The sequence below is a fragment of the Chiloscyllium plagiosum genome, unplaced genomic scaffold (assembly GCF_037043375.1).
Source record: "Chiloscyllium plagiosum isolate Xiang-an unplaced genomic scaffold, Cpla_swu_hap1 HiC_scaffold_22, whole genome shotgun sequence".
Lineage (NCBI taxonomy): Eukaryota > Metazoa > Chordata > Chondrichthyes > Orectolobiformes > Hemiscylliidae > Chiloscyllium > Chiloscyllium plagiosum.
The window spans coordinates 41,491,119-41,514,744 of record NW_028270160.1 but is presented as its reverse complement, the minus strand read 5'-3'; the positions used below and the strand labels follow the sequence as shown (position 1 = coordinate 41,514,744).

Below are 23,626 nucleotides of genomic sequence, written 5' to 3'. Positions count from 1 at the left end.
ACATAACCAACTGGTCTAATGAGGGTGCTGAAAGGGTAAATGAACAAGATGGGTTAAATTTACCAAGGAATGAAGACCAACTAACTTTCATTTTTCAATCTGCTTATGCATTAAATTAATTGCATTAAATACATCAGATGGTACTAGTTACATAAGTGAATATAATTAATAGCAACATATTCATGCAGCCACACAAACTGATTAGATACAGTTCAAACTGAAATGTCATGCAGAATGAAATCATGCTTCCTGTCCAACCAAAGTTCAAGGTTTAAGCTTATGGCCCTTGTGTTATGGTACTGTTGCCTAATCTGGAACTAAATACCATACAAAAAAAAAGGAAAATATCAGCATAGATTATAAGGAGTAACATTTCTTTCCATGATTATTTACACATCTTTCTGTTGTTTCCTATTTCTTCAATTTAAGGCAAATACAATCATTTCAAATACAGTTTGGTAACCCCTTTTTATGCTAAAGATACAAGAGCAGTCTGTGGGCATTAATGAACAATGATTCACATTGGTTTGAGCATGACGCAAAGACAGCTGTCTAAATTAATGTCAAGCAATATTATTTACCAACAATGAACTCATCCAAGATCATTATTGCCATTATATTATGGCATGAATGATAAAGTTCATTTTATCAATGTTTAAGATTTTAAAATAAACTAAAAAAGACAGTATTTTTAGCAGTGAACATATTTTTAGATGCTAAAATTGGATTACTTATTAAGAGTTCCTTTTAATCTTTTGCATATATTTCATGTTAGAAGACACATTCATAAATTGAGTTGAATTAGTATTTTCAGAGACTTGTAGCTTTTGTGCATGAAGAATGATTGGCAGCTCACATTAGTTAACAATTAGTCCTCCTCTTTTACAAGTTCCATTGGGAAGGGTATCACTGATGGTCAATAAAAATAAAAATTAAGTCAGGTCAAATGAGTTCTTTCTTTGTTGTGTTTTACAAAATAATTTCAATTGAAAGGAGAATGGATATGTACAGGATATCTTCTTGCCTCCTTTCATTTGCCTTCTGACACTGACTGTGAAACATTATGGGTTTCTTTCTCTTTAAGGCTGAATCTGTACAGGCATCTCCCTTTCCAGCAACCTTTTCTTCCCATGATACCCATGCTGATTCTCTCTCCTTTGCAATTTCTTGCCCAATATCCCGAGTTCACTTCTCCTAGAGACCTGACTTCCACTCCCTTGTCTGTTTCCCAAGTCAACTCTTGACTATTCAATAAACCAGCATGTGTTTATAGTTCTCCAGCCACAAAAACTGTCCCTCTGCCTTTCAAACGGATTATCATTATGCCCTCCATAAAATACCTGACCCGTGACCCAGCTCCTTCTTCTTTCAAAGGTCTTTAATGCTGCCTCCCGGCTCCACTGCAATGCATCCAAATGTTCCTGTATAAATTCTTCAAGAGCAAAGCCATTAAGTTTGTTTAGGTGAGCAAGTTGAGAATAAGATGAAGATGGTACTTGCTCCACCAATGGTGTCTGTGCCTTCAATTTCCCAGGGTGTAAGCTCTAGAATATTCTCTCAACAACTCTCTGCCTATCTAACTCTCTTTCCTCTTTGGACCACCCTGCTGAAAAAGCGCAATTTACTCTATCTTCTATTTCAATGAGGTTCTACCTTGTGCAGTTTTGATTTGACTGATTATTCTTCGATAACCTCTCCTGAGTTGCCCAGTTCCACTTGTCCTTTAATACTTGGCTGCAAGGGGCACCTGACATTATGAAAGTCACCTGTTCTGTGTCTCGTCTTGGGTTCCAACAACTTGCCATAGTTTCCAATGAAAGTTGAATTGAGGACACGATAACACTTTATGTCATCCAAACTCAAAAAGGATGCAAGTATTATTCCTTAGCTCAGCAGGCTGATTACTTAAAGTCCGACATCTGCAGCATCTGCCTAGCACTCTGATCCACCTATGCATATGTAGACGTTCTCTTGTGATGCATTTTCTTTTAAGGAAAAACATGAAAGATCAATGAGGGCAGCTTTGGGCTGGTGAAGAGAGGTGGACAGGGCAGTCAGTGTGGACTCCAGGACCTCGCTCACTACATTGTACACACCCCTCCATTGTCAATTCGCCCAGGCAGGAAAGGAAAAAGGAGTCAAGCATACCAAGCGAGAATATACTCTATAACACACTCCAAAACTCATAGTGATCTCTGTTTACATTGCAAAAAAATCTTTGAATAGTTACTGTCAATGTATTATAAAGCCCACCTTTCATCAAGGCTTTATTTGCATTTCCATGCATTCAACTCCTGAACAGAATGTTGGAGTAAAATTTTTCCCTTCCTTGGCATGTGCTGGAGCATATATTGCAAAACTGTGCATTCAGTTATTAACTTTGTGGAGAGAAAATGGAGAGTGCATCCCATTTGCAATACTATCTTCCAGAATACAACAAAGGGCCAACAAAACAGAATATTTTATCTATAATTACTTGTTGCACAATCTTTTTCTCACATTCATTCTGAGCTCAGTACAACATTTTGGTGTTGTTCCATGACATGTTAACTGAATACTTTTCATTTTCTTTCTTTAAGACTAAGCATGGTGAGAGCAGAGAGGTGTCATATACTGGAGGTAGCTGCAATAAGTTTGAACCACAGTGTCCCCATGAGGAGGAAGCCCTGCCCAATATTGGGAGTAAGGCCATTGGCATGTTGTAGATGAGAGATTTAAGAATGTGATGAAGATGATAATTGCTCTGCCAATAGTGGGTGTGCCTTCTGTTGCTTAGGCACTAAGCTCTACTATTCTCTCCCTACAACCCTCTGTCTCTACATCTTTTCTTCCTCTTTGAAGACACGCTCTGTAAAAAGTCTTGCTTTGACAATTTCTTATTCTCCTGACTATATCTCCTTACATGCCTCATTGTCATATTTTATTCTATAGCACTCTTGAGAAGCTCCTTGGGATTTTTTTTTAATCTCAAGGATGGTATATACATTAAAGTTGCTGTTGTATTAAATCTGAGATAACATATACCAACTGAACTTCACCGGGGAATTCTGCATTTTCTATTGTTAGTGTGAACTATCTACGAATGCACTGTAGAAATTCTTTGAATAGAACTTTCCAAATTCATGACCATTACCATCTAGAAGGACAAGGGCAGCAGGTGCATGGGAACACCATAACCTGCAAGTTCCTCTTAAGGCTACATGCCATCCTGACTTGGAAATAAATTGCTATTTCTCAAGTGTCGCTGACTCAAAGTCCTGGAACACCTCCCCCAACATCATTGTGGATCCAGCAACAACAAATTGACTGTGGCAGATCGAGAAGGCAGCTTACCACTAACAGGCTAAGAGACACTTAAGGGGAGGTGATCGCCTATGGTATTATTTTGAGATAGCTAATCTAGAGACCCAGGGAATGTTCTGTGCACCTGGGTTTAAATTCCGCCTGCACAGAAGGTGGAATCGGAATTCAATAAAAATCTGGAATCACGAGTTTAATGGTGAGCATGGAGCCATTGTTGATTGTTGGAAAAACCCAACTGGTTTACTCAAGCCCTTTAGGAAAGGAAACTGTCACTCTACCTCGTCTAGCCTACATGTGACTCTAGACCTACAGCAATGTGGTTGTCTCTTAAATGCCCTCTGGGCAATTTGGGATGGGTAATAAATGCTGGCCTAGCCAGTGATGCTGATATCCTGAACGAGCAAAGAGAACAAACTAGGGATGGGCAATAAATGCTGGCACAGCCAGCAACACCCTCAGTTCATGAATACATACAAAAAAAATGTCACTGGTGGAGGGATTGAGTGTTTAACATGATGGATTGGGTGCCTATCAAGTGATTCATATTGCCTTGCATTATGCCAAGCTTCTTCACTGTTGTTGAAACTGCGTGCATCCATTCAAGCAGAGATTATTCATCACAGTCCTTGACTGTGCCTTGTAGGTGGTGGACAGACACTGGGGAGTCAGGAAGTTAACTATTCATCACAGAATACCTAGCCTCTGACCTGGTCTCACAGCCGCAGAATTCATATGACTGCTCTAGTTAAAATTCTGATCAGTGGTGAGCCCTAGGATATAAACAATGGGGAAATTTAGGAATGTTATTGTGATGGTGATTACCTGGCATATGTGGGCATGGGTCACTCTGATGACAGGGGCACTGTGCCAGCTCCCAGCAAAGTGAATATTTGCTTGCATGATAATGTTCTACTGGTTGCAAACAAGCTGCTGACAGATAGTTGGTGCCCTTTCTTATTGGCATATATAAAGGGCCATGTACAGGCAAATGATTGTATTCCTTTGACTGTAGCCTTTCAAGACATGATATATAGCTACAGTGCTCTACATCACCACTATGTCTTCCGTAGAGAAGCTAGTGAAATGTTTAGTCCAAGTCAGGTCCTGTGATCTATCTGTGGACAGTAAATTGGTCCATGTGGCAGGTGGCCTTAGTCACATAAATGTTTTGGATGGTGATAACTCAACGACCACTGGCAGAAAGTGAAAATGCTGGAAATGGGTGATGTCCTCTTGCAGCACATGCTAATACTCCTTCATAAAATGAAACTTAACAGATATCACATTATACAGCTATGTACTCAGTTTGGGGAGTGCTATTGAGTATATGTCTTCTCTCTTTCTGGAGTGGCTGGTGGGTAAGGGTGCATGGCGGATTGGGGAAAATAAAATATAATTGTAAGATATGACAAAGTAAAATTCGTATAACTAAAGTGGAGATAATGGAAAAATGGATGGCAGACATCACTATGTTATTCCTTTCCCACTTAAATGTGACTAACATCAATATCATAAAATTAAAAATGACACAACACCAGGTTTTAGTTGAACAGCTTTACTTGGAAGTACTAGCACTCAGAGCGCTGCTCCTATATCAGGTAGCTAGTGGAGATGGAGGAGCAATGCCCTGAAAGCTGATGCTTCCAAATAAACCTGATGGACTATAACCTGGTGTTGTGTGATTTTTAACTTTGTCCACCCCCAGTCCAACACTGGCACATCCTCATCATCAATATCATAAGCCAGGATTCAGAATGGATACTGAAGCAGGCAGAACGGATCTGCCTTGTGCTAGCAACAAGATATCTTAGACTACCTACTGCCAAAAACACATGAACAACTTGGTGAATCCTAGCTGCCCGGTCCTCCCACAGAGTTAACTACCTAGTCATTCGAACAGCAAGAGTGAAAGGATGCACTGTTCCAACAGCTGGTTGAAGTAACGTTGCACAACGCAAAGAATGACAGGACATAAGTTCTCAGCAACAGTTTCCACATCAGATTGCTACTTTTGGACTGGTGATTATTTCATTTTGTGCAAATGCTTCTGCTTGTTTGAGAAAAAGAAAACTGAAAGGCAAGACAATCAAATCTTTTCTCACGTGCCTCTTAGTGGTTAGTCAAAGAGTTAATGAGAAGATTGAGAAGAGTAGTAGACACTGTTTACTTGGAAATCTTTTGACAAAGTTCTGCATGGTAGACTAATTGGTGAAGTTAGATTACATGGGGTTTAGGGTGAGCTTGCCAGTTGGATAGAACATTAGGTTAATGGCAGGAGACAGAGAGTGATGGTGTGGAGTGGAGGCCTATTTTTGAAGAGGTGGCCTGCTACAGGCGATTGGTGCTGGGTCCACTTTGTTTTTCACTTATTTAAATGATTTATATGAGAATATAGAAGACATGGTTAGTGAGTTTTCAGATGACACCAAAGTTGGTGGTGTAGCGTAATCTAAGATTACAAAGAGATCTTGATCAATTGAATCAATGGGCTGAAGAGTGGTAGCTGGTGTTTAATTCGGATAAATGTGAGATTTCGGTAAAACAAGCAAGGGCAGGACTTATTAAATTAAAAGTAGGGCCTTGGGTGGTGTTGTAGAAGTGAGAGGCATAAGGGTTCAAGTACATAATTCTTTGAAGTTTATGTTGGTGAGGCTTCTTCAAGAGTATTGTATCCAGTTCTGGTTGCTCTGTTATAAGAAAGATGGACAGGATTCAGAAGAAATTTATTAGGGTGTTGCCGGAATGGAGAGTTTGTGTTATAAGAAGAAGCTGGACAGGCTGGGACTTTTTTTAACTGGATTTTCGTAGGTTGAGGAGTTTTATAGAGGTTTCTCAAATGATGAGGGGTATAGATAAGGTGAATGGCAGGCGTCTTTTCCCTAGGTTGGAGGATTTCAAGACCTGGGGGCAAATTTTAAGGTGAGGGAAGAAAGATTTAAAAAAGACATGAGGGGCATTTTTTAACAGTGGTTAAAGTGGTTTGTGTGTGGAATGAACTTCCAGAGAAAGTGGTGGATATGGACACAGTTACAATGTTTGAAAGTCATTTGGATGAGCACATGAATTAGAAAGGTTTGGAGAGATATGGGCCAATCGCAGGCAGATGGGACTAGTTTAGTTTGGGATTATGGTTGGTGTGGACTTGTTAGCCAAAGGTTTTGTTTCCCTGCTGGATGACTCTATGACTCTATTCAAAGTTAAACAGGGAAATGTCCCCACAAATGTTTTATTCCATACATCCGGTAGCTCTCTTTGCAGTAATCCATCTTTTTGATGACAATTACTGAAGGAGGTGGAGAAGGGGTTCAGTATAATTTAAAGCTGGAATTACAATCAATTTAGCAACACTGAGTATACACTGGGCTATATTAGTCTTCCTTGAAGCCTTTCATCAGTCTGGAGTGTGAAATAAAAAGGGAAGTGAAAAATCCCATGTAGCGTAAGTCAGTGTCCCTGCTTTGCACGGCAGATGGATTATATACAGGCTGTTTCTTTTATTAAAAGATGACATAAATCACTATTGAGAAACTAGGGACCCCTACAAGGTTATCCTTGTACAGCTTTGTTCATGAAAGGTTCACATTAGAGCATTAGTGAAATTAATTCATCTTTCATAAGAGCTTTGAGCAGTATCTATGATGTATGATAACAACCAATTTCTCACTACTGGCAAAAATTATTCAGGTCTGATAGACTACACAAATCTGTTCTTTTTAAATAGCCTAACATTATCTCAAGTGCTGGTCCCAAAGGCATCATTTAAGATTCATATACAGCCAAGAGGTACAATAAATCATCATGAAAAGTTTTGTTAGTTTTATATGCAGTGAATTGTAATTATTTTGGATTGCATTATACCTCAATCAATGTAATTACTTTTAGATCATCTTTAAGCGGCAGTAATAAAGAGAAAGAAATCAGTCTTAAACCAATTGAGAGGATTGTTTGCATATCTGTCAGTTTCAGAATGGAACAGGTTATTACTAAGATGGAGAGCGATGTTCTCAGTCTGATATATTTACCAGTTACAATTATTCTGTCTTATTTATTGGAAACAATATTAAATTATCTATATAATAGGACAAGTTTTGATTTATATGGTACTTTAAAATGATGCAAGAGATTTTTGGATAAATTTTAAAAGCATAATGAGGATGTTTGTGAAAATGTAATTGGCAAAGAAAGGATGCTGGGCCTAAATTATTGAAGCATATCCACTCCAGATTTCAATTAGTGAGCACAGTTGAAAAAGTATAAGCACAGAATCAAGTACTGTATTTGTATGCACAATGTACACATGCTATCACATGTGGTCACCTCAGTTATGCTTCTGTGAGTTATTGCATGACCGACAAAACAATGTCAATCATGTCACATGACCTCAAGTCAAGGTCTCCAATATCAATAGATTTTTAAAACAGTTTTATTTTTTGTGATTTTTTATTACTACTGTCTTTCAGTATCTAAGTTAATGCAATACAGGCTGTTTCCTTTATGTGAGATACATAATGTTACAAATTCTATAGAGACCAATAACTTTTAGTAAGGAATTTGAACTTAGCTGAAACAGGAAGATTCCATACATTGAAACATTTATCATAAAAGAAAAACCAGTAGTAAGTAAATCCTACTTACTTTTTGTACATATATTAAACTACAGAATTAATATTCTATTTTATATTCATTTGGAAAATAGCGTACAACCTGCCACTTTCAGCAGCTTCCTGGCAGTTTGGAAAAACTCAGCATCTATTCATTACAAATCGAGAGTCTACTGATATTGTTTCCAAGTATAATTAACTTGCATTTTCTTTCCAGTAAAATATTACAAATCTTCATTTGATCTCCAACAATCAAACCATCCAAACTTACTGTCAAGTTGACTTCTAAACAAGTCATATAATCTCTTTCACTAACCCTAAATTTAAAGTTAAAAATCACACACCAGGTTATAGTCCAACAGGTTGATTTGGAAGCATTACCTAAAGGAGCCCTGCTCCATCCACAACCAGCTGATGAAGAAGGGCTCTGAAAACTAGTGCTTCCAAATCAACCTGTTGGACGATAACCTGGTGTTGTGTGATTTTTAACCTCGTCCACCCCAGACCAACACCAGCACCTCCAAAACTAAATTTAAAGTTATAGTCCCAAAAAACAATAATCTTACAAACCTCATCACTGTAACAATGAAAATAATTCACAGGACAATGGCAAAACAAACATAAGAGATCTATTCTGCAACCCTTCCCAAACTTGCAAAGCAAATCATTTTAAGGCAGCTATTTGACAGACCATTAAATAACATGATCCCTTGAAGGTACAGTGACAACGATAAATCTTTGCAACTTTACAAGTCGACTTTGTGTTTTATGTGATTCAAAAGACTGAGCAACTTACCTCAGGGAAGTAATCTTGTGGAAATTTCTCTTTTTCCAGCATGGGCGTACTTTCTAACGTTTCTGAGTAGATTTCTTTACCCGTTACTTTCTTGAACTTTTTAGCTTGAAGAACAGAAATCACATAAAATAAATTTCACCTAAGGAATAGCTGTTTTTACTGAGAACAGTATGTCTGGTTATTCTTAATGGAGTACAATTCACAGATTCTGTTAGCTTTCTATAGTATACTAGTGCCAAAACATCTTTTGTGAGACGTGATGATGTTTGTAAGCTACATGCGAAAGGTATTTTCAACTCACCCTGCTGTGCACATAGTTTGAATCTGCCCCATATGTTCATTCAGAATTCCCTGCTTCAACAAACGTCAATACTCTAGCTATATATTTTGTTACCACTCAAAAGACATTCTCTGCAACAAGAGAGTAGAAGAAGAAACTACTTCTTCACAATCAAAAGGAATTTCCTTTGAGATTCCTTTACATTCTGCTGTATCTTTGCCGAAAAATTAGTAGACATCCCTGTGCAAACAGAGTTTCTGCCAAACTTACAGCAGTGGTGGAGGAATCCAGAGGAAATTTCCAGTCAACCCCTCCGTTTCACTTTAAGCTATTAGTTAGTCTTTTCCTCACATGAAGTCAGGGTAACCCTTGTTGCAAAGCTGTCTTCTTTCAAGAGAAAATATGGCTGAAGAGAGAAGACACCTCCATGCTTCATTGTGATTCTAAACATTTTAGTGTCAACCAGCTCCTTCCTCAACGTATGATTGTATTTCTATCTCAAAATACACTTTCAACAACACACTTTAAAGATCACAACCGAGGAAGGAAATTACAACTGGCTCAACTATCATACAGATAATAGGGTAAGGACACTAAATTTGATTGCCCTCAAGAACAAGCATAGTGATTAGGATGTGTAATTATCCTGCATCTATTGATTGTAATGCAGGCTGCAATGCAATTTTGGGCTGCCTACTTACTTCAATGATTTCAACATCTAGCTTTTGCTAATGACACTGTTGCTAAGTCTGAATAAAATACAGGCAGTCAGCATCAGGACTGGTAGCACCTCAGAATGTTCAGGTGTATTATGATGCTTGGGGCATGTGCTGAGAGTAATAGTTGAAGAGAACCTGACCTGAGGTGTAGGGGAGACTCATGTGTTCAAAGGGAAACAGATAAATAATTGCTCACTTTCCGTGGCATAAAAAGGGTTATCTGGATTGATTGACGATGTAGTCAATGTAAGAATTTAAACAACACGCTTCTGGAGTTTCACAATTAGATTAACTACCAATATAACAATATTTAAATTGACCATTACTAGACCTTCTGTAATACACAGAAAAGTTAGATTGCAAATGCACAAATTACTAGGTGGCACCCTCAGTAGATATGACAATAGAAAGGACCAGTAAATATTTGTTTTGTTTATAAATTCCCTAGAATGTTACCATGATTTCAAAATGACTTATCAAGGAGGGCTTGAGAAACTAGGATCTTTTTTATAGAATGTTGAAAGGCTGATGGACGCTTTGATAAAGGCCTTTGGGCAACATTTTCCCAACACAACACAGTTGGGAAATTGGCAGGTACGCTGTGGTGACATTGTAACATATTCTAGGGCTTAGTGTGGCTCCACAGCAGGTTTTCACGGAAAGGCTCTCAGTAGCTATGGTATTGTCAAACCCAAGGTTCTGCCTTTCCAAGCATCTATGCTGTAGCTACTGAGCTGCCAACCCTCTGATTAATTGACAGTCACCCTAGGGTCTAGCTGCCAGCTGGAGCAGAGTTCGCTCCCATTTTAACCCTAATTTCTGCAGGAAAATTCAGCTCTTCAATATTAATAAGAGTTACAAGTGGATGAATTCGTGATTGCACAAAATAGCACATAAGAAAGATATTTTGTGTTACATAGGAATCTCAATTATCCGAAGGACTCGGGAGGGGAGTATTTTGTTCGGTTAACCAAATTCCGGATAATCAAATGCCGGATAACATAGTTTAGCCGAACATCGGGACCTTGTAATCTTGCCGGATAATCCGATATTCGGATAATTGAACGCCGGATATTCAAAGTTCCTCTGTATATCCTGACAATGAACAGGAGAATTCATTTGCTTTGTAACAACCACACTTTTAAATATTGGATCTTGACCTGCAGTTCTATTTACTGGATGTGAATGAAAAGTCAATTCCTTCTGTGTCAATAATTGGTGAGTAGATCATTCCTAAATCATTAGAGTAATAAAAGGAAACATCCACATTTGGTGAAATACTATAATTTAATATAGAAGTGGCAATACAGTAAATCTGAATCTGCAGTGTTCAGTAGCATATAGTTCAGCAACAAAAAAAATTAAACTGATATTTAATAACTTCATTTTACAGTCATTAAATGTAACACTATGGAATAATAACAGGGCATGTAACAAGCATTTGCAAATCATCAGCATTTATATTGAATTTTAATTGCTTTTATAATATTATCTTCTTTTCTGATGCTTAGTAGATTAAAGCACTTTTTTTACACCTCAAGGAAAGAATTTTTTTAAACTAAAACTTTTCCAAAATAAAGCCTTTTTAATCTCTGTTGGGTTACAACTCCAGAAATGAGTTGACGCATTTTAAAAATAATTGTCTGCGTATAATTTTGTTCCAAAAAATAATTGTATGCACTTGGGTATGATGGTATATTGGTTATGCTAAATGAGTAGTAAACCTGGATTAATGATCTGGACAAGAGTTCAAATACTACCACAGCTTCTGGGAATTTAAGTTTGATTAATTAATTAAACATGGAATAAAAAGTTAATATCAGTAATAATGACTATGAAGCCTTAGATTGTCATAAAGACTCTCTGGCTCAGTGATATGTTTAGAGATGCAAATCTGCTGCCTTAATCCATCTGGTCTTTAAATGCCTCCAAATCCACAGGAACCCACATGTAGTGCTGTCTGAAATAGACAAACAAACTACTCATTGGTAAAGAAGTTGGTTAGCTATCACCTTCTCAAGGGCAGTCAGGAATGGCCTTGCCTGTGAATATACATATTATTTTTTAGAATGTGCATGAATGTATGTGAGGAATGTAACTTATGCTTTGAGCAGCTATTGTTTCATGACGTTAAGCAATGAGTCGAATATCAGAAGTCAATATAAGGACACTGATCCACTTAAGCTGATGCCAATTAAAACACCAAAGTCACCAGCTGCATTAACTTTAATGTGAATATAGAATTCAGCTCACTATTTGCTATCTTACAATAAATAGTACGTAAGGATTACCTTTAAAATCAAATTGATAGGTATTTTTCAAAGACTCGTGAAGAAAGTAAAGATTTCCTAAAGCCTGCAAAAGAAACAGAAGTTTTATTTAATACTAATTTATGCAGTATATTTGGAAAGAAACAGGATGAATTATGCTTTTACAAATCTAAAAGTAAACTGCAGCTATAAAAAAAGTTACTTAATTGTTACTATAATTAGCAATGTACTTCCACTTATCGAAATCATGAGTGTCTGTCTGTATTTCTATATCTAAAAAAAATTGTATTGTGCAAGCCTATACAATGCATTTCTCAAACATCATACGTTGGGAGGTACACATCAGTTTTCCTGCTACAGTTGCAAATATGGTACAAATATGGAATCTGAACTAAAGACAGCAGGAGACAGCAAGTGAAAACCATTCATCATGAAGCTACAAATCATAAATTGCAGGCTCTTATGAATAAAAGAATTTGAAACAATTACATTACCTTCACATGTTGTTTGTGCTTTGCAAACTTAAAGATCCATTTGGAATCTTTGATTGAATCTAAGATATTTGATTAGGCTTTGCTAACCCTTATTTCTGTGAAACCTCTGATGATCCCCATTTGGCTACTGTCTTTGCCAATCAGGGTGAGTTCCTCCTCTCTGTAACTTCGCTCCATAATTTAGCTTACTGGAATCTGCTGCTACTGACCATGTCTCCTTGTAGTGGTGTTCTCAAAGGTCTGTGAGATAAACTATGGTGTTTCTGAGTTTTCCTGAATGATTTATACAGATAACTACATAAAAGTGTTTATGAGTGTGGAAAAGCGCAGCAGTCAGGCAGCATCCGAGGAGCAAGAGAGTTGATGTTTTGGGCAGAAGCCCTTCATCAGGAATCAGTGCCGCACTTTTCGATTCTGATCTCAGCATGTGCAGTCCGCACTTTCCTTCACTTTGTACACGTGGTTGAGTTTTTGTGCAATCAATGTTCATTAAAGTAGTCATGTGTTTGTTTAATGCATGAAGTTCTGCAAGATTGAAATATTACAGCAATGCTTTCCTAGATGGAAACACAGCTTGGAAATAAGATGATAATATTGCAGTACTAATTCTCACATCTAATTTGAATGCAACAAAGTACTCGAGAAATATTAACAAAGTTACCCTCCGATACTTCACTTGGTCATTTCCATCAAAGCAAAGCTAATCGAATTCTTCAGACATGATTTTCTTGGAAAACCTATTTCACTTACAATTGTCAAGATTTATTTGTTAAGTATATCATCAGAGGCTCTAATATATCAGACTTGGCCTGGTAGGATTTTAGCAGTAATTGGATAGATACTGGGTTCCCGCAGCAATTAGAAAGACATCCCAAAGATCGAGCAGACTGGAATCTTGGGACATGTAGTTCTGTAATCTTACAGTTTCATGGCAATCAGAAAGATGATACCTTGAACAGTGAAGCACTCCCTTGGCACTGCACTGAAGTGTCTGCCTAGTGTGCTCAAGCCTCTTAAACCATAACCCAATGCTGACATCATAAGCACTATATTGCATTAAGTAAAAACACTTCATGAAATGTTTAAAACTTAATAGTTTATTCAATCGCCCAGTATTTAAAACTTAATTTACTTTGTATAATGGATTAGAAAAGAAAGATTAGTTTACCATATTTCAACACTTCAACTGCAGAAATATACACTTTATTAATAAATGGTCTTGCTGATTGCTGCAAAGGAAAGTTGCAGTCAAAACAATCACACTTTATAATGTCTGAACACTTTATAACAGAAAAGTTCAGATTTTAAGTAACTCTAAATTGGTTGAAAGTTTTTTGGAGGAAGCAAATCCTGACTAAATGAGGCCAATCTTTCTACCTCAGATCAGAAACTTCTTATGCATACAGGGAAATTCTATGATTGATATTTATTCAGAGTGCACAGAATACTTGCAAATTGTGCAAAGTGCTTAGAACACACTATTGTGATTGGAAACTCTATACAACTTTCCTGATTTTTTAAAATTCAAAATCCAAGCTTTGTAGATAGCCTGAAGTTTGAGAATCAAATCTTTAGTGGGTAGGTAAAATAACCATAAGAAACAGGAACAGGAGTAAGTTATTCTGCCCCTTGGGTCCTCACTGCATGGCTGATCTGACACTCCTCACATCCACCTTCCAACCTTTACCCACAACACATGATTCCTCTACCGATTAAAAATCTATTTCAGGCCTAAATATACCCAATGACTCTGGCTTCACAGTTCTCTGTGGCAAGCAATTCAAAAAGCACAGAAGACATTCATTTGAATGGCTATATATCATTGCATAATTTCATTAAACACACTTTTCAAAGTGGAGACACCCTTTCTCCAATGTTTTTTCAAACTTTTAATGAAAGAAAAGACTTTTGCAACCAGGCAACAGCTGTCCAGGCTTGCCTGGAGCATTGGCTTGGAACCTGCTGCCAGGAGGCCACCACCAGGCAGTTAAGTGTTGCTGAACAGAGAGACCTTGGAGTGCAAGTTCCTAATTTCTTGAAAATAAAGTCGCAGGTAGACAGGGCAGTGAAGACGGTGCTCTATTGGTCAGTACATTGATTATATAAGTTGGGAGGTCATGTTGTGGCTGTACAGGACATTGATGAGACAGCTTTTGCAATACTGTGTGCACTTCTGGTCTCCCTGCTATAGGAAGGATGTTGTGACACTTGAAAGGGTTCAGAGAAGATTTACAAGGATGTTGCCAGGGTTGGACAGTTTCACCTATCGGGTCAGGCTGAATAGGCTGGGACTATTTTCCCTGGAGTGTTAGAAGCTACGTAGTGAAATATAGAGGTTTACAAAATCATGAGGGTATGGATAGGGTAAATAGACAAGATCATCTTCTAAGGGAGTCCAAAAGTAGAGGGCATAGGTTTAGGGTCGGAGAGGAAAGATTTAAAAGGGACCTAAGGGGCAACTTTTTCATTCAGAGAGTGGGGAGTGTATGGTATGAGCTGCCAGAGGAAGTGATGGAGGCTGGTACTATTATAACTTTTAATAGGCATCTGGATGAGTATATGAACAGGAAGGGTTGAGGATATGATGGGACTAAATTAATTTAGGATATCTGAGAGGGAGAGGGAGAGAGTGGGGTATGGTGGAGATGAGAGACTGTGGGACCAGTGGGACTATATTTAGTGTCTGTCTGCATCTGATCCCAATCCCATTGGGTTTTAAAATCAAACTCCAAGCATTGCACTCAGTTGTTTAATTAAATAGCAGCAAACTGGGACAATATATTTCACTGTGACCCGAAATAACTGCACATTAATTCCATTTTTGAGACTCTAAAGTGCATCATAAAATTTGTAATGACATTCAGCTAAGGCTACACTCATTTACTTTGAGCTCATAGTTATGTACTACTTAAGTTCTTCAAATATCATAGGACTCAACAGGAATACATTGTTCAAAAGATTAGAAATCAAGTTTCTTGGTAGTCAACATAAACTTTTAACTTTCCAGGTCATGATTGATAGATATATTTCTTCCTTGTGTCCTTCAGCCAATAAACAATCTTAGGTATATCATTATGAACATTATGTGTTACATATGAAGGAAAACTATTCTATTTTTTGTGGATGCTATCAAATAGGACAAGGTGAGACTCACAGGATAGAAATGTAAGACTTGTCCCCACCCTCATCATTTTTTGAGTGACCATCTATTTTAGAATCGGGGTCAAATGGACTGTCATTTATGTAATGCTAACTGAAATGCCATCTCACTATTTCACCAGGACATTCCATTGACCCTGCTGACATTATTTCTCATGATTGTGTTGCGGTTGACTGCCTAAGAACAACTTCCATGCTCTTGCTTTCAAATCTTGCACTCACTGCTTGAATGATGAGGGGAGAGCCTGCACCTTGGTAACAGATGTATTTACATGCACTGTACACATATCACTGAAATTTCTTCACCATTCACAGGTCCACAAATTCCATGTTGTATGTTCTCACCAAGCCCAGACTGAAGGTACAATTACAGCAAATGATTCTACGAATCATAGTGCTGTAGATCTCAAGAATTCTTTTATTTTTTTCTCATGCATTGGTGTTGATTCAGAAACTGTTGTGTATTTTGCAAATAAAAAGGTCCCTGATATACTTTCACAAATATTGTTGCAGTGAGCAATCTAAAAACAAAATGTAAAAAAACATCAGAAAGGAACAGCTCTTATCACTGCATCTGAACTAAATTCTGGTAGACTGCAAAAGGCTAAAATATCATTTTCTTTTGAAAGTACAATGATATATTTCATTTGCTAATCTTCTGTGGTAATAAAGCAATGAAACAAAAAAAAAGTGGTATTTTAAGAATGCAACCCAAAAGGAAGTGATTTAGTTGACTTTTCTTTCCCGACTGCAGTTCCTGGGAAAATATTCACACAGGGTTCTGTCTCAGTAATCACTGCATTATTTATGAGAACCTGCACATCATGAGATTAAACATTTGTTGATTTGTCAAAAGCCCAAACATGAGGTCCTGCCCATCTCCTTGACATATTAGTTCATCCAATGCAAAATACCATAATACATTTAATTGATGAGTATTCCTCCTGTGACCCAAATACTCTGCACCAGGCTTTCTGAAAGTGGCAAATGAGGTAGGCCAGCAAGAGACGTCCTGTCAAATAACTCAAGGTGAACAGCCTTTATGACAAGGACGCTCTCAGGTTTGGGAAAACACTGTTCTGTTGATGATTTTAACTTCTTTTAACTTTAGGAATACAATAGTACTAACACAGTAGATTTGGAATCACTTGGCATAACAGAATAGTTTAATGAAGAGGTCCCAGGTGTTGAATGGAAGGTGAACAGCTCCTAGACAATGTTGCCAAAGAGAACACTAAGGCGACGTTCTACAAAGATCACTATGCTCAGAGATCAGTCTCTGGAAGTTCTGCTAATTCTCACTGCTCATGAATGTCATGTTACTCTTTTGAGCATAGGTATACTATCATTATAAGAGTTAGTGCTTCTCTCAGACAAATAATTTAAGCTGTACCTTTGAATTCAATCCTGATTAAATTACAAAATCTAGTACTGGGGGACAACCTCAGGGTTGTATCACATTTTAATTGGATTTAAGATTGAGTTGAGAATGACTCGAACATCAAGCTGGAGTTTAAAAAAATGAAGTGATTTGAGTGAAGCATATGAAATTCTGAGGGGTTTTCACATTGTAGATATGGAGTGGATATTTCCTCTTATTGAAGAATCTAGAACTAGAGGGTCACGGGTAAAAGTCAATGGTTTTCTTTTCGTAAAAGACAAGGTGAATTTTGTTCAGACAGGGTCATGAATCTTTGGAAATCTTGCTAAAAAGTCCGTAGAAGCAGAGTCCCTAAATATTTTCAAGGCAGAGGTAGGTAGATTCTTGTTAAGTAAGGGGATAAAGGATTATTTAGGATAGGCAGGTATGCGGATTTGAGCTTACAATCATATCAGCTATGATCTTATTGAATGGTAGAGCTGGCTCAAGGTGCTGATTAGCTGATTCCTAATTTCAATGTTTTTGTGTAAAAGTGGTCAAGCAGTTAAAGTGGATTTGATAAACAATGGTAGAGTTTCATTTAATGTCCCAAGAGAGTGGGGAATATCAACTGCTTTTGTAATATTAGAGCTCTGAATGTGTGGAGGCAGAAATTTCATAGTTGTCTCTTGAGTTAAGAAACCCTGCTTATAGCCTTTAGTCTAACTTGAGTGCTGTTGGCTATCTGACCCACAGACTTCTAAACATATGCTTAATTTACTGAATTAAACATAAGCTTAATTTACAGTTAAACATATGCTTAATTTACTGAATTTATCCTGGAAAATGTGAACAGCTGCAAAAGATATGGAGAAGCTGGAATTTTACAGATCAGAGTAAAATGAATATCAGTTAGTTTTCTGAGGCATTATGTAGCTTTCTTCACTTTATTACATTTATCCTTTCAAATCAACAAGGAAAAGACTCAGAGGATCACCAAATAAATTTCACTGATAGAAAATTATTTAACTGTTTGTGGGACGTGAACAATATTGATTGGGTAGCATATCTCTCCACCTCCAGACACCCTGAGCTTATTAAGAATCCACTACCTGATTTCAGTTCTTTTGGTAATGCACCAGCCTTAGAGTCATGACGCCCTGCTCCAGAGCTTGAGCACAAAAATCAAGGCTTACAGCCCATTGAAGCACTGTTAAAATGCTGCACTATTAGAGACCTGTTTTTTTCAATGATATATTAAATTGCTTGACTGGATGCAAAAGACCTAATGTTACTGCTTTGGAGAAAAGCAGGCGAGTTACCAGAAAGTCCTACAATTATTAATTCTCAATCAACAATAGAATAGCTGGTCATTCTAATACTGATATTTGAGGGAGTGTGTGGTTATATATATAGTGACTAGGGCAGAGGGTGGTGTGTGTGTGTGTGTGTGTGTGTGTGTGTGTGTGTGTGTGTGTGTGTGTGTGTGTGTGTGTGTGTGTGTGTGTGTGTGTGTGTGTGTGTGTGTGTGTGTGTGTGTGTGTGTGTGTGTCAAATGCTGGCAAACAGGACAAGACTTATTACAGATATCTGGATGGCATGCATGAGTTGAGCCAACAGGTCTGTTTTTGTGGTATACACCTCTATGACTACACTTCAAAATGTATTTCATTGGTTGTAAAGCACTTACAGTCTTTCACAACCACCAGACAAGTCAAAGTGCAAGTCACAAGTAGATCACAAGAGACGCTCTTCGCTGAAGGGCATTAGTGTGTTGGTATTAACCCACAGATTGACAGCAATTCTAAATCTAAATTCATAACTTAATTTCCCGAACTGTTATTTAGCAACTAGGGTGCCACACCCACCAAGGTCTAAATTTCCAACAATGTAACATTCCCTCTGTTCTCCATGGAGATGCTAGCCTAGATTAACACTCTATTCCACTGGAAAGAACACGCAGAGGTGACACTGCTACCCACGGAGCCAAACTAATAATTATAGCTTAACATGTTCCTATTTTCCATATTAAGGTAATGAATTAAAAGGAACACAGAATTTACTACCATAATGGAGACATTATGGAAAAGGCTAGTTGTTATGTAAAGTTGTGCACTAAAGTTTATAACCCTCACACTGTCTATAAACAAAATGTAAAATGAAGGACTGAGAGTAGTGTGGATCTTGCAGCTGCTTCTGAGATTGCAAGCTTACTTCTAGATTTCTTATAGTTATGATGATTATATTTCTTACAATTACTGTATTACAATTCAGAGTATAAGATTTTTATTTTGATTTGTTTTGGTCGGAAAAAACAAACAAAACAAAAGCACTTTTTTTTCCAAACAGAGTTGGCTTTATGGAGCTTTTGACAAGGCCTACATGTAGACAGTTCAAGCTTTTTTAAAAAATGGTACCTTAAAAAAATTATGTGTGCGCAGGGAGAGTTTTTTTTTAATTATCACCAAAGGAATACGTTTTTTGAATCGCAGAGAAGTTGCGTTTACAGAGCTTTTGGAGAGGCTTACATGTGGCTGGCTCTGCAGTGAGTTTTTTTATCATCAGAAGATTGAAAGCTGTCTGCTGAACCACTTGAGGAATCATTTTTAATTCGCTTGTTCACCTAGGTGGTTGATATGCTTTAATTTTTTTTTATATTTTGCATGCTTAATATTAATTCTTTGGGTAAAAACTGCTTCTTTTTAGGCTTGATATCATTAAGGGCATATAAAAGACACAGAGTTATATGCTGATAGATTTAGAGAAGTGCTTACACAGCACCATTCTTTAGATAGATAGTTGACTGTCAAGAAAGGTAAGAAGATAGTTCCAAAGTCTTTTGTGGCTATTCCTCTCTCAAATACGTATTCAGTTTTGGGTACTGTTGAAAGGGATAGTCTCAGAGGAACATGGAAGAGGCAGTCAGAGCTTGAGCACTACAAAGAATCTTATAGGCTGGGTTTGACAAAACTTAGAAGAATAATTGTTCTGGAGACTCTCCTGTCAGGGATACAGGCAGTGAGTGTGAATCTAAGAATGTTGCCTTCCTGATGCCAGGATTAAGGATGCGTCAAAACATTTGAAGCATATTATTAAAAGGGGAGAGTGAGAAGTCAGACGTTATTGTACACATTGATAATAATGACATTTTTAGGGAAAAGATTAAGGCTTTACAGAGTGAATATAAACTTAGGAAGAAGATTAAAAGACAGAACATGAAAAATAGTAATTTCTGGTTTCCTCCTGGAGTCAAGCTTGAATGAGGGAAAGAATAGAAAGATAAAGGAGATAACTCAATGGCTGAAGAGGTGGTGTAATGTTCAGGGATTCAAGTCCTTGGATCATTGAGATCTCTGCTGTTCAATAAGGATGGGTTTCGCCTGAACTGGAAAGGACCTGATATCTTAGCAGGGAAATTTGGGTGGGGGGTTGGTGTGTGTGTGTGTGTGTGTGTGTGTATAGCTTAAGGATGGACAGAGCTGAAAATGTGTTGCTGGAAAGGTGCAGCAGGTCAGACAGCATCCAAGGAGCAGGAGAATCGATATTTCGGGCATGAGCCCTTCTTCAGGAATGAGGAAAATGTGCCAAGCAGGCTAAGATAAAAGGTAAGGAGGAGGGACTTGGGGGAGGATCGTTGGAAATGCGATAGGTGGAAGGAGGTGAAGGTGAGGGTGATAGGCCGGAGTGAGGGGGGTGGGGGGGAGCGGAGAGGTCAGGAAGAAGATTGCAGGTTAGGAAGGTGGTGCTGAGTTCGAGGGTTGGGACTGAGACAAGGTGGGGGAGGGGAAGTGAGGAAACTGGAGAAATCTGAGTTCATCCCTTGTGGTTGGAGGGTTCCTAGGCGGAAGATGAGGCGCTCGTCCTCCAGCCGTCGTGTTGCTATGGTCTGGCGATGGAGGAGTCCAAGGACCTGTATGTCCTTGGTGGAGTGGGAGGGGGAGTTGAAGTTTTGAGCCATGGGGTGGTTGGGTTGGTTGGTCCGGGTGTCCCAGAGGTGTTCTCTGAAACATTCTGCAAGTAGGCGGCCTGTCTCCCCAATATAGAGGAGGCCACATCATGCAGTAAATGATGTATGTGGAGGTGCAGGTGAATTTGTGGTGGATATGGAAGGATCCCTTGGGGCCTTGGAGGGAAGTAAGGGGGGAGGTGTGGGCACAAGTTTTGCATTTCTTGCGGTTGCAGGGGAAGGTGCCGGGAGTGGAGGTTGGGTTGGTGGGGGGTGTGATCCTGACGAGGGAGTCACGGAGGGAGTGGTAATTTTGGAACGCTGATAGGGGAGGGGAGGGAAATATATCCCTGGTGGTGGGATCCGTTTGGAGGTGGCGGAAATGACGACGGATGATACAATATATATGGAGGTTGGTGGGGTGGTAGGTGAGGACCAGTGGGGTTCTGTCCTGGTGGCGATTGGAGGGTCGGGGCTCAAGGGCGGAGGAGCGGGAAGTGGAGGAGATGTGGTGGAGAGCATCGTCGATCACGTCTGGGGGGAAATTGCGCTCTTTGAAGAAGGAGGCCATCTGAGTTGTACGGTATTGGAATTGGTCCACCTGGGAGCAGATGCAGCGGAGACGAAGGAATTGGGAATATGGGATGGCTTTTTTATAGGGGGTAGGGTGGGAGGAGGTGTAGTCTAGGTAGCTGTGGGAGTCAGTCGGTTTATAGTAAATGTCCGTGTTGATTCGGTCACCCGAGATAGAAATGGAGAGGTCTAGGAAGGGGAGGGAGGAGTCTGATACGGTCCAGGTAAATTTGAGGTCGGGGTGGTAGGTGTTGGTAAAGTGGATGAACTGTTCAACCTCCTCGTGGGAGCACGAGGCAGCGCCGATACAGTCATCGATGTAGCGGAGGAAAAGGTGGGAGGTAGTGCCAGTGCAGCTGCGGAAGATAGACTGTTCCACATATCCTATGAAGAGGCAGGCATAGCTGGGGCCCATGCGGGTGCCCATGGCTACTCCTTTGGTTTGGAGGAAGTGGGAGGATTGGAAAGAGAAGTTGTTCAGAGTAAGGACCAGTTCAGTCAGTTGAAAGAGGGTGTCAGTGGAAGGGTACTGGTTGGTACGGCGGGAAAGGATGAAGCAGAGGGCTTTGAGTCCTTCGTGATGGGGGATAGAGGTGTACAGGGACTGGATGTCCATGGTGAAGATAAGGCGTTGGGGACCGGGGTAGCGAAAATCATGGAGGAGGTGGAGGACGTGGGTGGTGTCCCGAACATAGGTGGGGAGTTCTTGGACTAAGGGGGACAGGACTGTGTCGAGGTATGCAGAGATAAGTTCGGGTAGGGCAGGAGCAGGCTGAGACAATGGGTCGGCCGGGGAGGTCAGGTTTGTGGATTTTGGGCAGGAGGTAGAAACGGGTGGTGCGGGGTTGTGGGACTATGAGGTTGGAGGCGGTGGATGGGAGATCCCCTGAGGTGATGAGGTTCTGGGTGGTCTGGGAGATGATGGTTTGGTGGTGGGGGGTGGGGTCACGGTCAAGGGGGCAGTAGGAGGAGGTGTCCACGAGCTGGCGTTTAGCCTCAGCGGTGTAAAGGTCGGTGCGCCAAACTACTACCGCACCTCCCTTGTCTGCCGGTTTGATAGTGAGGTTGGGGTTGGAGCGGAAGAGGTGGAGGGCTGCACGTTGCGAGGGTGAGAGGTTGGAGTGGGTGAGAGGGGTGGACAGGTTGAGGCGGTCAATGTCGCGGCAGCTGTTGGCTATGAAGAGATCGAAGGCAGGTAAGAGGCCAGCATGGGGTGTCCAGGTGGATGGGGTGTGTTGGAGGCGGGACAAGGGGTCGTCAGAGGGTGGGCGAGAATCCTAGTTGAAGAAGTAGGCACGGAGGCGAAGGCGAACTCGTTAATCCGAGAGTGTAGGGGCTGGACCCTCTCAGACTCCTCCCTCCCCTTCCTAGACCTTTCCATTTCTATCTCGGGCGACCGAATCAACACGGACATTTACTATAAACCGACTGACTCCCACAGCTACCTAGACTACACCTCCTCCCACCTTGCCCCCTGTAAAAACGCCATCCCATGTTCCCAATTCCTTCATCTCTGCCACATCTGCTCCCAGGAGGACCAGTTCCAATACCGTACAACCCAGATGGCCTCCTTCTTCAAAGAGCGCAATTTCCCCCCAGACGTGATCGACGATGCCCGCCACCACATCTCCTCCACTTCCCGCTCCTCCACCCTTGAGCCCCGCCCCTCCAATCGCCACCAGGACAGAACCCTACAGGTCCTCACCTACCACCCCACCAACCTCCATATACATCATATCATTCGTCATCATTTCCACCACCTCCAAACGGACCCCACCACCAGGGATATATTTCCCTCCCCTCCCCTATCAATGTTCCGAAAAGACCACTCCGTCCGTGATTTCCTCGTCAGGTCCACACCCCCCACCAACCCAACCTCCACTCCCGGCACCTTCCCCTGCAACCGCAAGAAATGCAAAACTTGCGCCCACACCTCCCCCCTTACTTCCCTCCAAGGCCCCAAGGGATCCTTCCATATCTGCCACAAATTCACCTGCACCTCCACACACATCATTTACTGCATCCGCTGCACCCGATGTGGCCTCCTCTATATTGGGGAGACAGGCTGCCTACTTGCAGAATGTTTCAGAGAACACCTCTGGGACACCCGGACCAACCAACCCAA

At 40.0% G+C, this 23,626-nt stretch overlaps 1 protein-coding gene across 3 annotated transcripts in view; it reads right to left on the bottom strand.

The window, feature by feature from the left end:
- The window catches only part of inpp5a (inositol polyphosphate-5-phosphatase A), a 528,339-nt gene that overhangs the window by 175,168 nt on the left and 329,545 nt on the right, over nt 1-23,626 (bottom strand). For all 3 annotated transcript variants that reach the window (XM_043712554.2, XM_043712555.2, XM_087998983.1), the window contains exons 5-6: nt 11,991-12,054; nt 8,701-8,804 (exon numbers count right to left, since the gene is read on the bottom strand). In XM_043712554.2, the coding sequence (XP_043568489.1) occupies nt 8,701-8,804; nt 11,991-12,054 (168 nt within the window). The remainder of the gene's footprint in view (nt 1-8,700; nt 8,805-11,990; nt 12,055-23,626) is intronic.